We start from the raw sequence: 14085 nt of genomic DNA on the forward strand, positions 1-14085 counted from the left end.
GCTTGGCATGCGGTTGTGGTGACCAAAAGAGGGATTGCGAATGGAGTCATTCCTGATCGTCCAATGTTGGAGATGCAGCATTCGGCGCACATGGTATCTCAAGGCTTGGATGCTTTGTGAGGTGAGTCGGTTCCTTCGTTGGTTTGTTGGTTGGTCCTTTACGGATCCACAGCGTACGTCAACACCAAAATCAATTATACGAAGCGACCAGGTCTGGGAGAGGGATGACTACGATTTTCACGGTTTATTCGACAATTGTTTCGATTATTCGAAAACTTTGATTCTTGCAGAGTGGGAGGACGCGCCATCAGTTCGATTTCCTCCACACTGTCATATCCACATCTTTTCTTGTTTCTCTCCCCATTTTACCAGTCAGGTTGAACCCTGCTCTGCGGTTCCTTCCTCGCCTCCGCAATCTCACCGCATCAAGCACAAAATCTTCCCTTTCAGAAGGATCAATAACCTCGTCGTCCTGTAATCATCACCTATTATTAATTGCCCTTACTGCAATCTCCTTACTACAAAAGCCTGCTCCTTCATGACATAGTCACCCCTATCTTCACCACGTACAACCACAGCGTCGGAACAGTCTTCAACCACACCTCCTCATCTCACGCGCGTCTCACCAAGACAAGCCGCAGAAGCGAGGAGTCTTTTTCTAGCTGCATTTCATATCGCACTGCACCAGCATAATCATGCAGGTACTAAATATGTCTCTGCAAGAACTCCGCACATGTCTGGCAGAAGAAAGTCCTTCGCACACCAGTACGAAGGGCTCTGTGAAGGCTGTAGTGCTGTCTCTTTGCGCGCGCATCGTGACACGTCCGCGAAGAAACGAAACGAAACATTCATTTGGCGCCTGTCAGAGCTGAGGACTGCGAAGGGCTCGTGATTTGTGACCAAGCTCAACTGCTGTCGAAATGGTGAAACAGCGCAACTGGATTTAATGGTCACGGCCTTCGCTGTGTTGGCGCTCTGCTCTGATGTGTTCTCCGTCTTGCAATCGAGATCTGATGATTTTCCGAGTCATTTGGTTGCTAGGTGGGTAGTGCCCACACACACTTGCAACACATGTGTGTTCACTGCACTTGATGGAATCTAGAATTCGCGTACGTTTACACTGGTTTCTATGAGTCAATTTTTCGAGTCAATTTTGCATGGTTCTATTATCACAAATAACAGTTGTCGCCATCACCTAAGTACGTCGATGCAGCCCAATCACGGCTGCAGTTGAATGTGAATCGGCCTCGGTCAGAAGATTTGGCTCACATTGTGATTGATTCCAAGCGATGAAAATTTCGATTCTTCAAGCACCGGAACGGTATGTATTTGCAGCTTCTTTTTGGGATTCTATTACAGCCGTCTCGATCGCACAGCTCAGCTTATATTCCTGAGTTGGTATGATCCATCGAGCCAACCACCGTCACGTTATTTGTTGGTACCACCAGAAACTCTGCCAGCCTACTCGCGCTTCACGTAATTCATGTCCTCCGGATGATTCCTCTCAAAAAAATCGAACATACTAAAATTGAGATGTGGTCCTCAAACAGTAAACCCAAATAGCCTAACGAGGTAATACTCTCACGAGCGTACATTCACACGACGAAATCGGTTTCCTTCACCGTCCGTGTTCATTCCCTAATATCAGATATAATTGTTATTGGGGGGTTTCGTCCTCTTGATTTGCTATCAAAACCAAGCTTAGGGTTACATCTTATTTTGCGAAGTTTTCGCTTGTGAGTTGTCAACATACGGGCAGCCTATAGGCTATAAGTTTTCTTTCAATAGTCGACTGCTTCTAGACGGATTCTCATCTTAGTCAAATGAGGACGAAGGACGAAGAAAACCTCCGATTAGAAAGAAATAGGGTGTTTCAATATAATCTGAGATTATCATTTCCCTCTCTGGTTTTTATTCAGCTTGTGCATTGTTGGAAGATCGCACGTTGTTCTTCCTGACGTTTCTCATTAATATGGTTTCTCTTAAGTTCGTTTGTCCGTATGCTAGCCCTGCGCTCCTCGCTAAAGCTCAGGAGCCAACGACCAAGTTCCTGGCTATGAGAAGTCACCAATACGACTACTCAAGATACTCGAATGTGTTGTGAAGACAGTACAGTACATCCATGACAAAACGTAAGTTAAAATCCAGGACATTGAACCCGAGAATACGTGCTGTGACAACCCCCTTTGTTCTTACCAATGTATAGGAAATTGATTAGGATTGTAAGAATCAGCTACAGCAAGCTCTTCCTGTTGCTGTTGTTGTAGTCATTGATGGCTTTAGTGACATTATTTAATCCTAGTGGCGAACTTTTCAATACTATTTCATTATTTGCTCATGATATTCTACATAGTTACCCTTAGGGCTTCTCCGAACAACGCATAATAATAAGTGATGATGAATTGATTCATAAGTACAAATGAACTGTGTTTAGAGCTTCTTTCATAAAATGTTTGATACTTATTAAGAGTCATAATCATACCAACGCTTGTTCACCCGTTTTACCCCAAAAGCAGGAGCAGGGGATACATCTGCAACGCTGAACTCAATTTTTGGGAGTCTAGAAGTGTGTCGCATAAGCAGCGAAAACTGTTCCCTCTCCGATTCATTTGCCATAAAGTCTTCCCATTCTGCCCCCTCTAATCCAAGTGTCGTGAATATCGTACGCGCAGTGGTTTGGTCAGTCAATATCTCCACCGAGTGCTGATGCAGCTCGCGGTGATATATGAACAAGCCAACATAAGTACCCATAAGGTACAACTCCATCATAGTCCATGAGACGGGCTTCCCATGGACCCTCAGGCTGTACTGGTCGAAATCAAGATTTGAGATGTTCCAGTCCTCACCATCTCTATTGTGACCACCCTCATTACGCTCATACGCTTTATCAACGGCACAGAGCAGTGCGATAGTAAGCAAATAATCATTCCGACTCATCTGCTCAAATGCTTTGGTCAGAACCCGTGCATAAAATGGCATAATGAACTTGAAGTCAGAAAGACACTTCATAGTGATCTCTCCGAATAGAAGTAAGAGCGCTGTTGACAAAAATGTCGACTGCCAGCTTATCTCGACCATGTCGTTTATTTGCTCATGATCGCTTCGATCAGTCTCGTGGCCCGCATAGATAATTCGATATGGATTTTTGATCAGGGCCCTGGTTTCGCTCATTATCCATGGACGACGCATGGTATTAACGTAGTCTTCTCCCTTCATATCGTATGCCGCTATGACAGGTAACCTTTGGTACATTTTCGAGAAAGACAGAACCTGCTCCATAAGCTGATGTTCATCCAGCGTCTGGTCGATAGCCAGACAATCGATGAATATATACTCGATACCATAATGTTTCGCGACGCGCACGTCAGCTAGAATGTTGCGAGAGGGTCGAAGCTCTCCATCGTGCCATATATCCCAGCGCCATGAGAGAATAGCGAGTTTGCTTATCTCGACAGTTGAGGTGTCGATCATTGTCATAGGAAGAGTAGATCGCATCGCATCGACTCCGGCTAATCCATGTAGGACTACTTCATCGACATCGTTTACCACCAAAGCTAACCATTTCGATGCATTGTCTTGAGCCATCTGGAAAGGAAAGTTTTTAGTGGGGAGTAAAAGAGGTTCACGATCTTTGTGATGTTATTGATGTAGGCGAGGTATCTCGCTGCTTGACCTCTCATTGGGCTTATGCATGCGGTCTGACATGGCGTTGACAAGGCTAAATTGACCGACACGATTATCATGTGCAACATCATGTAGCCTTTTGGAATTGTTATTAGTATATAATCTGTGGATCAATATACGTACCAGTATTCCAGGTGTTATGGGTTCTATGGGCAGTAATGGTTCCATCACTGCACTACACAGAGTCTACACTTCATTCTAAAGTAGGTACCTAGGTTAGATACTCCCAAGATCAACTCACTGATTGATCGACTAAAAGAGAATTCTTTTGTTTATCCCCTCCAGAAGCTCATGACACCGTGAGCACATTCACCACCAGGTCGCCTTACGGGGCTGGTAATGCTCTTAGCCAGTAACAAGATAGTAAATTAGTAACTTACTGTTTCAAGTTCAAAAGGCTGCAGTCTAAATTCGTTGGATGACGAAAATAGTGACCTATGTTACTTGAATCAACTTTTCTTTAACTCCTGTACACTACATCTACAAATCTACAACACCCACGAGTACTCTACCCAATAACCCATGCTAGATAATTATGCATCCTATTTACTCAACAGCAGAATCTAATGCTCCAGACATTACACCTCCTTCTACCTTAACTACCTTACAGTTCAGCATACCTTCCTCACACTTCTTCTTCCCTCACTTGAATCACTTGCGACACATTCATAAACCCTAAATGAAGATTTCATTCAAAATAATATTCCGCTCGCTACGCTACATGATATTCCAAACTAAACCTAACCCAATCGCTGTATGTGCTCGCATTACACAATCTCAACTATCAACCTGCCCTTTTCAACTCATCCCCCTAACTCCTGTCTCCTCAGTTCTAGCTCTCTCGACTCTTCTAGCTCCCTCGACTGCTCTAGCTCTCTCAACTGTTCTTGCTCCCTCAACTGTTCTCGCTCCCTCGACCTCGACCGACTTGGCTCCCTAATCCCAGCCGCCCATTGTCTTACCCTCTTGTTATCCTCCCTCAACTGCACCCTAAGTGCAAGCAACTTAATCCGGTTCTTAACAGCCTCTATACCCCTCTTCACCGGCTCCAGACGTCTCTTGATAGGTTCCAACTTCTTTTTAACTGGCTCCCAACCTCTTCTCAACACCCCTTTCTTCTCAACATTCGGCGCCGGGGTACCCGTTCCAATACGGCGTACCCGATATCGCTGAGGCGGCGGACTACTGGCAAGTGCTTCTCGGAGCTCAAGTTGATCGCTTGTCCCTTCCCTCGCAGGACCCACATAAACCTCATTATCTACGACCTCACATTCTTCCTTTGGTGTAGTTGCGGGGATTTCTTGAATTCTACGGACTTGATTTTTAGTACCGTTTATTCTTTGCCCAACATGCTCTACATGGTCGGCATTTCCTACGTGGGTGATATTCTGCGCTTGCTCAGTGTTCTGTTGAAGCCTAGAAGTCTGTTGAAGCCTAGAAGTCTGATGAGTGACATTTTGTGCGTGTTCAGTATTCTCCTGAAGCCTAGAAGTCTCCTCGTGCCTAGTATTATCCGCACGTTCACGCGTGTACGCCTCAGCGGGTGTCACACCAATCGAGCTACGACTGCTGTTTTGCCTTGTCAAATCCGATTCAAAGATACCGGCGCTAGAGGGAGGTGCAGAACTACTGTCTGTTCTATCTTGGGGTGCTGGTGGGCGTGGGAGACTGTTTCTGCGTGCGGTTTCTTCGAGGGAGGTTAATGATTCGGCTGGTTATTGTTAGACACATCTCTGAACTCGTTTATTGCTTAGGAGAGTGTCAGGGAAAGGCGTACATTTCTTGAGACAAGATTTCAATAGTTTGGCGGCTGCGGGGTTATTTGGACCACGTCTGTGGTCTGGAGTTACGCATGAGCGTGAGGCGGCTGAGCTCGTTTCGGGCGCGTCTGTGGAACTACCTGATGGTAGGTTTCGCTCTCTAGTTGTTGTGGGCGCGTCGGTAGAACTGCTTGACGGTGGGTGTCGGTCTCTGGTTGGAGCTGTGGATACAGAGTTTCCGCTGGACGTGGAAATTTCTACCATACTTGCACGTCCAAAGTAACTACCGCCGAGACCTGGGACAGCTCGGTAGCGGGGTTCCATGATGATAGCGGTGAGTAGGAATTTAGTAGGAGATAATTGATATGGGTGCAAATGATGGACAGCGGTTGGGTTAAAGTGATAAGACTGGATAAGAAATTTTGGTTGCGGCTGGAGAGGAGAGGAGTTGCAGGCGGAGCATCGGATGGTGGATAGAGCCGTGAGGAGGTGGAGGGAAGGAACGATGGGTATTATGGTTCCTAAGCCTCTGGTTGAGCGTAGTTGCAATACATGCTAGGCCTAGACTTGTTGAGAACCGTTGAAGGCTTGCTTTGAAGAAGTTAGGTCGATATATCGCTTTGCTGTTTTGTCAACTTTCTGATTTATTGACTCAAGAATCTCCAACCCAGAGCCATGTTGTATTTTGTCACCAACGACATGGGAAGGATATAACCCATTGTCCTATTGTGGAATATTGTAAGAACCGAGTTTTCTTCCCTCTGAAACGAGACACGTCCATGGCTTGAATAGCCGACATAATTGAGTTGAATATGAGAGTGAATCAGATGATCCATAAATGAATGCCGTGCGTGCTAGTAAATTGAATGTCAGCGTCTTCTGTATTCAATATTCGACTATTTACGAGCGCCTTTCGATATGTCGCAATGATTATGAAATAGAATGATGATTACAGACAGGGCGTCGACAAATGCCAACGCATCCTAATGTTTCCTTGTATCGTACTTCCAGTCAGACAAAGCATGTTAGCATTTCATGTGTTGAACGCCGTCACTGTCAACCATATTTACATGAGCATATTCTAGAAAAATTCTTGAAGTATTGGTAACAGATTATAGGAAATTTATGTACGGGTATTGTTCTGCTTTGCCGCCAAAGCTTTCGCTCTCCTTTCGTCCTCATCCGTGTTTTGCTTTTGATAATGAGCCACCAGCGCATCCATGTTTCTCGGTCCTTGTCCAGCAATAACATTATATGGCGATCCAGTGTTGAATATTCTACATCAATTAGCACAACGCTGTTCAATCGAGCTCCACACGTACTCTGGGAACCTCAAGTCGATATGCATGCTTGGTGTTGCGTTCTGGTCCACGTTTCTGTTGTAAGCCGCCTGCTCAATAGCTTGTACGTGCAGCGTATTTTGCGTCGCCCATTTCTCCTTGTAATGTGAGAAGCTGTCGATGAACCTTGACAAGCCCGCCGGCTTTCCATCTTTATCAGGTCTGGAAACACTGTATAGTCCTATACTGAGTGGGATCGCGGCGAGGACGACGAAGAAACCGGTCTACGTAGCAACATTAGCCTTGAGTTTCGCAGAATCGTCTGGCCCCTTACTCCTAGCGACTCGTTCTCTGGACCGGCGTGATGTTCGCCATGCTCCTGGCTGCTTCCCGCAAAGTGGTGAACTTCATCCCCCGTCTTCCCGTGTTGGCCAGTTGAGTATAGACGCGAAACTGTCGAGGTAGCTGCAGGACGACGCCCAGCAGTCTGAACTGCCTTTCTCCGAAGCGCAAACATGATGTGGTGGTCCAATTGATCGTTCTCGTCGCTGAGCGAGGTGCGATGCGGTTGATGCTTCAACTCGACACCTCCAATTCTTAGTCAGCGAGGGGAAAGCGGTGGCGTTTCGTGCCCCACAGAGTGGCAGAATAGCTTCAGAGCTTCCAGCCATCGCCAACATGCCACTTGTCCTCTGAAGATGGCGAACTCAAATCCCCAACAATTTGGCGGCTACTTGCAAGACGGCATTGATGAAGAATCCGACGACGAAGAATCTCTAGCTTCACTAGAAACCGACGACGGCCAAGATCACGCCCCGAAACGGATTCTCACGCAGATAAAGGACAAAAACCACTTCATCTGGTATTTAGTCAAGTGGGAAGATTGTCCAGTGATTCGATCATCTTGGGAGAGTGCAGACCTATTCGAAAGTTGTCCTCAGATTTTAGAAACGTGGTCCAAAGAATACGAGCTCCAACAGGAAGGGAAATCTACACCATTCGACCTAGTTGCTTTTGACAAAGCTGTTCACGAAGCAGAGGTGGCTCGATCAGACAGACGTGTTTTAAGAAGATTTAGAAGGAACTTACAGCGTGTCCTTTCTATTGTTGCCACTTGATATCTGGTCTCTAGACAACAACTGTTAAAACCTGAAGCTTCGGTCTTCAATACTTCCAACCGTCCTTTCACTTCGTCCTTCGTTACAATATGGTTCTCTTGTCTTCCCGCCGTGTCTTGGGCACAGCTTGTCTCTTTCTTCCATTCTTGGCTCAAGCCTCTTCAGATCCTGTAGCATCTCCCTCGGTGGACACAGAACTCATCTGCGCCCCAGACAACCCTGACGACTGCTATCTTCGAATCTTCGAGCCTACCAAAGACTTTCAAATCATAAAAGAAGGACAAGACCTACCTCCCGGCCTCCACATTCGAATGAACTTAGAGACCGGTCTGAAAGAAGCAAGGTTAAACATACCTACAGAGGGTGAAGAAAGCGTAGAATCACAACTGGAAGGATTACCAACAGAACAGTCCATGGTTGTGGTCGACCAACCGGAGGCGGATTCAGAAGAACCTGGAAAGCCAGCACTTCGAGACCAAGTGCCAATGAACCCACCTTCGTACGATGCGGCTGGAAAAGTACCACCACCAATACCGAACGCAGAGTCCGGCGACGAGATGTCAACTTTTCAAGCGTCCATGCTTGCCATTAAGATGGAAGCGAGGGCATTTGATAAAGCTTTGGATGATCTGAATGAATTAGCACACGACATCTATTATGGTGTTGAAATCGCGAAAGACGGCCCAGTTCTTGAGAAACTCGTTTGCCTCACGTTGGGAGCAGGAACTCAGCGAATGGACGCAAAGGAAAATGGACGAGACCACAAGGCCGCATCTATCCTGGGATCTGCCTTACAGAACAACCCAACTGCTCTGAAGGAGATCGCAGGTTACAACAAGATGGTAGTTAACCCTATGTGTGGCCAAGGCGGATCAAAATCTCAAGACGATTTTGTCAAAATCCTCCGTAGCGGCATAGGTGGCGAGAAGAACGCTGCCACTTTGAGGGCAAAGGTTGGTGCAATCAGTGGCATCCTTCGGGAGCCTACATTCCGAGACGAATTTATCAAGAGAGACGGGATGGAGTTACTTCTCGCCATGTTCTTGAAAAAGGGAGAGGACTTCGATATAGTCCGCAAGAAGGTCGGCCAACTCGTCATGGATAACTTCCTGGACGAGGGGATGGGTGCGTCTCTTGGTGTATGGCCGAAGAATGAAGCTAGTTCTTCAAAGACCTGTCAAGTTAAGGAAAATATGTTGGATGATGGGTGTTGGGATCATCATGTCGATACATTTTCGAAGGCTACGCCTGAGGCGGCGTGGGCTAAGGATTTGTTGGTTGCGTTGAAGGAAGAGAGAGGGAGGTCTTCCAAAGGGAGTAAAGAGAGAGAGCTGTGATTAGATTAGTAGAGTTGATACCCGAGAGCGTTTTTGCAAATATATATTGTTACCCAATCTATTTCTTGTGCCTAGAAGTCAGCATTTCGTATCGACCACCAGATGTTACTATTATGTCCCCTCTGGCGCGATGAAACACCCGACACAGACTGTCTAAAAATTACAGAAAGCAATCTACGAAAAGAATGACTTCCTGATCACTGATCCATCGATTTGCAGGTCAAATATGAAGAATGAATTGATACCATGGATCTACAAAATATATTTCACGACATGACAATTTGACATATATTAAGTACGTCTATTTGGCAAGAACGAGCTTATAGATCATCCTATTTCCAGTTCTGTCACCCATCACGTTTCTTGCATCCAGCTGTTATGTCCAGTGGACATAATGGCTTCAACAATATACATAGACTCGCCGTTCTGTCATATTTTCTCCCAGGTCATTTATCAAGAGAACAAGCGTCCTGGGCTCGGCTGACATATATATTTGGTGAAGTATTGAGTTCGATGGTGGTGGACTTTTCGGTGGCAGAGGTTTGTGAAGTTGGATGGCAGTTGAGCGGCGTGTAAGATCGCATCAACTCAGCATTTTAGACATCACATCGAAGCTTTCATCTAAGGATATGCAATGTTGAACTGACACCTTACAAATCTTAGTTATCGCTTTCTTTATTACCTATCAAAAATAGTGAGACAACGGATTCGTTCTCTTATTTTAATTTGGTCACTTGTAACACCCTTGGATATATTTGAAAATATCTTCCCAAAATCTTAGAAATTCGCGTGACGCTGACAACCTCGAAAACCATCACTGATTTGAATGGTGCGAAATTTGAACCCTCATCCAACGATTAGTATCCCAAGTGTAAGCTGCCATATAAATGGAAATGGCAATGCCCATAGCTCAATATCCAATAAAGAACGGATACACAATAGCGTGATTCGGTCTCTTTTCCCTCTGTGTAGTATCTCGGATACTGTGCTCATGTGAATAAGATATGGCTCTTTACTCAGATAGAATTACCGTTCTTTTAGAACGGTAAGAGAATCTTGAAGAGTCGACAACCAAAATCGATTGTAGATGTTATGTGAAGTGCCACTTTTGGTGACAGTAGTAATTTCGGTGGTGGAAAATCATCAGGTTTCATCTTAATGTCTAAGCGAATGTACTCACAATAACGAGAAGTGTATTCTCTCCACCTCTACCAAGGTACTAGGTAGTGCTATAGAGACACCTTTGTTGAGGCCCGGGGTCGTCGTTGACCAGCGAAAATGATTTGTTCCTAGATCCGTATTGCCAATTTGACTTGGAACAGCTCTCCTAGTCTTGGCACTTAAGGCTTATGGAAACTGTATAGTTGTATTGGCTAAACACCCCTGATTATAGATCAAATGAACTTTGACGGTGGTCAAACAAAGCGGAGAGAACATACTTCTAGCCATTGTGAGTACACCCAGAGGATTGAAAAATTAGGTTGAAAGCGCACCCGGCAATTGATTGAAGCTATCAACCGAGGAAGAGATTTTATATTATCCATAGACATAAGCACTTTAAAAAAGATGCTATCGAATGTAATAATGAGTAGAGAATCATTCTGGACCTAATAATAAATACCGAGTTATTCACAGCGTGCGGGGCATGTGAAAGTTAATTATTCTCAAGATGTTAAGAAGCTAGTGACAATTTCATTTGATTCTGGTGATGAATATTATAACACTTAGTTGATCTTCTTTGATTCTCTGTAATATCGTGTCGGAGTCTTTTGTTTGAATGAAAAAGGCCAGGGAAACAATTTAGCAACATTAACTACAATTATAGTCATTAGTTTTTATCGACCCGTACGAAATATTATCCCAGATACTGGTTTCAACCACAAAAATCCCAATTTTGCAACGAAATTGTAGCATTTAGAGGTGTTCTTCCCTCTTAAAAACTCGACATATCTATTGATTATAGATCTTGTTTCATCTGTCAATAAACACAAAAGTCACTTCTACCACAAGGTGACACGTCTGATTATAAACACGATTCCTTGCGACGATCGCCTCGACAACTATAAAATCGCTTCCTTTCTTCTTGCTCACGGGCTTGAGACTATATCTCTACTCCCAATGAAGCAAGACCTTACCCCATTATATTTGTTTGGAATTATCAGACATTTCTATTCTATAGCCCGGATCTATTGGTTTTCCAGATTGCTGGTTACTTAAGCTATGTGAGGTGTTACATTCGGTGACATCAAAATCATCGGCGACGAAGCGTCATCAGGAGAAGGAAAAAAAAGATCGTGAGCATAAGTGGGTTTCGTGTTACGCAAGTTTATTTATTCGATAATATGTTAAGAGCTGACGTTTTGAGAAGGTTTATGGTCTCTTATTTCCATGCCTCTCCAGCCAATACATCATTGAAGAATTCTGCATGATTAGTTAATGCGTATCTCACTAATGCTATTTGATTGAATTTAGACAAGTTCTTCCTGCTAAACTTGTTTTTGCTGTATCCTTACGTCGGAATAAAAAGTCTAGTTAAAGCACCTTGGCGAATAAATGATTCCCATGACATTATCATAATATCAAAAGCGCTGTTTAAAATTGAGGTACTTAAATGAATTCCCCCTTAGAATGATGACGAAAAGGTACAATCGATATTTGACCACTTTGACTGCCGACTTCGTTTAATTTATCTAAACCCATTGATTTAATCAAGGTGCCTTTCTATGAGAATCTCAAAACCCAGAGTGATCCAATTACTTAAGTTTCATTCCGTTTGTACATCTGGACCAGAATCTGTTCAAATCCTTTTATATGTTATGAGAGTTTTTGAATTTGTAAATGCAGCAAGCAGACCTTCGCGTGCCTCTGGTGTAGAGCGACGCTTCTCGTCTAAACCTAGAAAGGTTCGAAAAGCTGTAGGAACTGAACTTGACGGAGCCCTAATTCTTCGCTATAGTAAATACATATCAAAGTCCCCATTTGAAGATTTTTCACGCCTTGCACCTGGCCCATTAACTTTCAGCAGTGATGAATAATTCGGCGACAGAAAACAATCACACAAAGATTAGAAATTTCAATGAAGGAAGTCCCAGCTTATTCTAGGATACTTATATTATTTCGCTGTTCTACAGTGTTCCTAAAATTCTGACTGGGATGTTGGCCCTCCCTTAAAGAACTTGTCTGTAGTGCCAGGGATAACATCTGTGGCTGTCAGCGTGTTGTTTTTAGCCTTAGCTAGATTTGTAGATAAACTTCGGGAGGAGGGGTAAGAACTTATGACAAACACACATTACACTCATCGAAATGGAAAGTGTAATGCATTACCTCTAGGTCTGATGTAGAACCTCAAAAAGAACCTAAAAAGATACGCAATCCCAGCAGAAAGAAAAACATTGAATATACTCTTCTATTAATGTGACATAGAGCCAGTAAGACCAACTACAAATAGAAGCCAAACTTCGTCAGAAGCCAAGAATAAAACGAGCAGCCTTTGGGAGATGCGGATGATTGTTGCCTGTGGAGCCTAAAAGCGCCACATAGAAAGGAAATCAATTGTAAAAGAAATAAATAAGTGGCATGAGATTAGTTAGATACTTATTGCTATAGTTACAGTTCGGAAATAACACAATGTTCAAGAAGAGTAACCTAAATCGGCAGCAATCAAGTTTTTGGTAGCAACTTATTTGCCTCTATTCTCAGAATTTTCTTAACAGAAATTGATCTATACAATAGTCTTTAATTCACTGTTGAAAAATTGCTTGAAGTCCTCTGATTCCAACATCGCTTCAACATGTCATCCACGTGGCCCTCTGCTATTCCAGCTAATAACCTCTATGTCATAACACGATAACACTATACAGCATCTTTTATACATTGTACTATTAGATTTTAAGATATCCACAGTACCATATGAGTAAGTTTATAAATCTACGGGAACGAAATTCAAACTTCCGCTTGAGAAATAACTTTAATGGTGCAAAATATCCAGTTCAAACGGCAGCTTCCCAGAGACTCATCATTTTAACTTTTGACATGTTTCATTACCTGCATATAACTGAGTAAGTTCTCAATTCTCAAGTTGGAACATAAAGGAAAACCGCTTGTCAGCATCACACCTGCAAACATCCAAAACTCAGCCCATATGAAAAACACTAACGTCAAGAAAATGTTGGATTTAGTTGTTCATTTAGTGTAGATTCTATTATAGCTTTCTGAAACAGAGTCATTATTCTTTTCACTTAACCTCGGCAGTCTTTTTTCCCCTCACTTCACTTTTGAACACTCATTAATCTATCTCACCTCATCCAATACTTACTATCTCGACTCACATCTCAATACCAATCAATACTTATCGCAAAGCGATAATGACTTCACTTTCAATGGGGTACTGAATAGAGCGAGGATTCTTTGGGTTGACTATGTCACGGCAAATGATACCTGCCAAACGTGATACCTGCTAGACGTGATACCTGCCAAACGCTCCTAGACTCCGATGTTAGAAAGTCGAACTCGCTTGCATGATTTCGGTGGTGAGGCCCCTCTCGGCAGTAAGTTATCATGTCTACTTTGGGAATTCTCTCAGTTATAATACCTATAATGAACAATAAGAAAACTTTGATGTCACGCCTAGACTTTTTGTTTTGTAAAAACTTTCAAATACTTCCCAATAGCTTTCCATCATAGCGTAATAATGGCGACCATCGTAGGGTTAAGAATATTATCTCTAATACAATACCACGAAAAATATTCCATAGACTGCATGCTCCGGGTTGATGAGGTAAATTGACATTGCGAGAGAGGTAATCCCAGTGACTAAGTAGAGCAAAACTGCAAGCTCCACTTACAAAAAGCTTGTCATTCAGTGGTGATAGCTCCTCTGTCTAGAAAAATCGACATTCAAAATAAT

General features: G+C 43.6%; 5 protein-coding genes across 5 annotated transcripts; 2 read left to right on the forward strand and 3 right to left on the reverse strand.

Annotated features, from left to right (window-relative positions):
* Positions 1–2463: 2463 nt before the first annotated feature.
* On the reverse strand, positions 2464–3585 carry GLAREA_08742 (uncharacterized protein; the record flags this gene model as incomplete). Its single annotated transcript, XM_008077703.1, has 1 exon — positions 2464–3585. The coding sequence occupies one exon, from the start codon at positions 3583–3585 to the stop codon at positions 2464–2466; it is 1122 nt and encodes a 373-aa protein (XP_008075894.1).
* Positions 3586–4487: 902 nt separating this feature from the next.
* GLAREA_08743 (uncharacterized protein) lies at positions 4488–5768 on the reverse strand (the record flags this gene model as incomplete). Its single annotated transcript, XM_008077704.1, has 2 exons — positions 4488–5395; positions 5462–5768. 2 exons carry the CDS (start codon positions 5766–5768, stop codon positions 4488–4490), a joined length of 1215 nt encoding a protein of 404 aa, XP_008075895.1.
* Positions 5769–6567: 799 nt separating this feature from the next.
* On the reverse strand, positions 6568–7241 carry GLAREA_08744 (NADH-ubiquinone oxidoreductase 17.8 kDa subunit; the record flags this gene model as incomplete). Its single annotated transcript, XM_008077705.1, has 3 exons — positions 6568–6721; positions 6767–7008; positions 7059–7241. The coding sequence occupies 3 exons, from the start codon at positions 7239–7241 to the stop codon at positions 6568–6570; spliced, it is 579 nt and encodes a 192-aa protein (XP_008075896.1).
* A 181-nt stretch (positions 7242–7422) lies between these two features.
* GLAREA_08745 (Chromo) lies at positions 7423–7842 on the forward strand (the record flags this gene model as incomplete). The annotated part of the gene is made up of 1 exon (XM_008077706.1): positions 7423–7842. One exon carries the CDS (start codon positions 7423–7425, stop codon positions 7840–7842), a length of 420 nt encoding a protein of 139 aa, XP_008075897.1.
* Positions 7843–7931: 89 nt separating this feature from the next.
* On the forward strand, positions 7932–9179 carry GLAREA_08746 (uncharacterized protein; the record flags this gene model as incomplete). Its single annotated transcript, XM_008077707.1, has 1 exon — positions 7932–9179. One exon carries the CDS (start codon positions 7932–7934, stop codon positions 9177–9179), a length of 1248 nt encoding a protein of 415 aa, XP_008075898.1.
* Between the last annotated feature and the right edge of the window lie 4906 nt (positions 9180–14085).

This window comes from Glarea lozoyensis, assembly GCF_000409485.1.
Source record: "Glarea lozoyensis ATCC 20868 chromosome Unknown GLAREA1, whole genome shotgun sequence".
NCBI classification, from domain to species: Eukaryota; Fungi; Ascomycota; class Leotiomycetes; order Helotiales; family Helotiaceae; genus Glarea; species Glarea lozoyensis.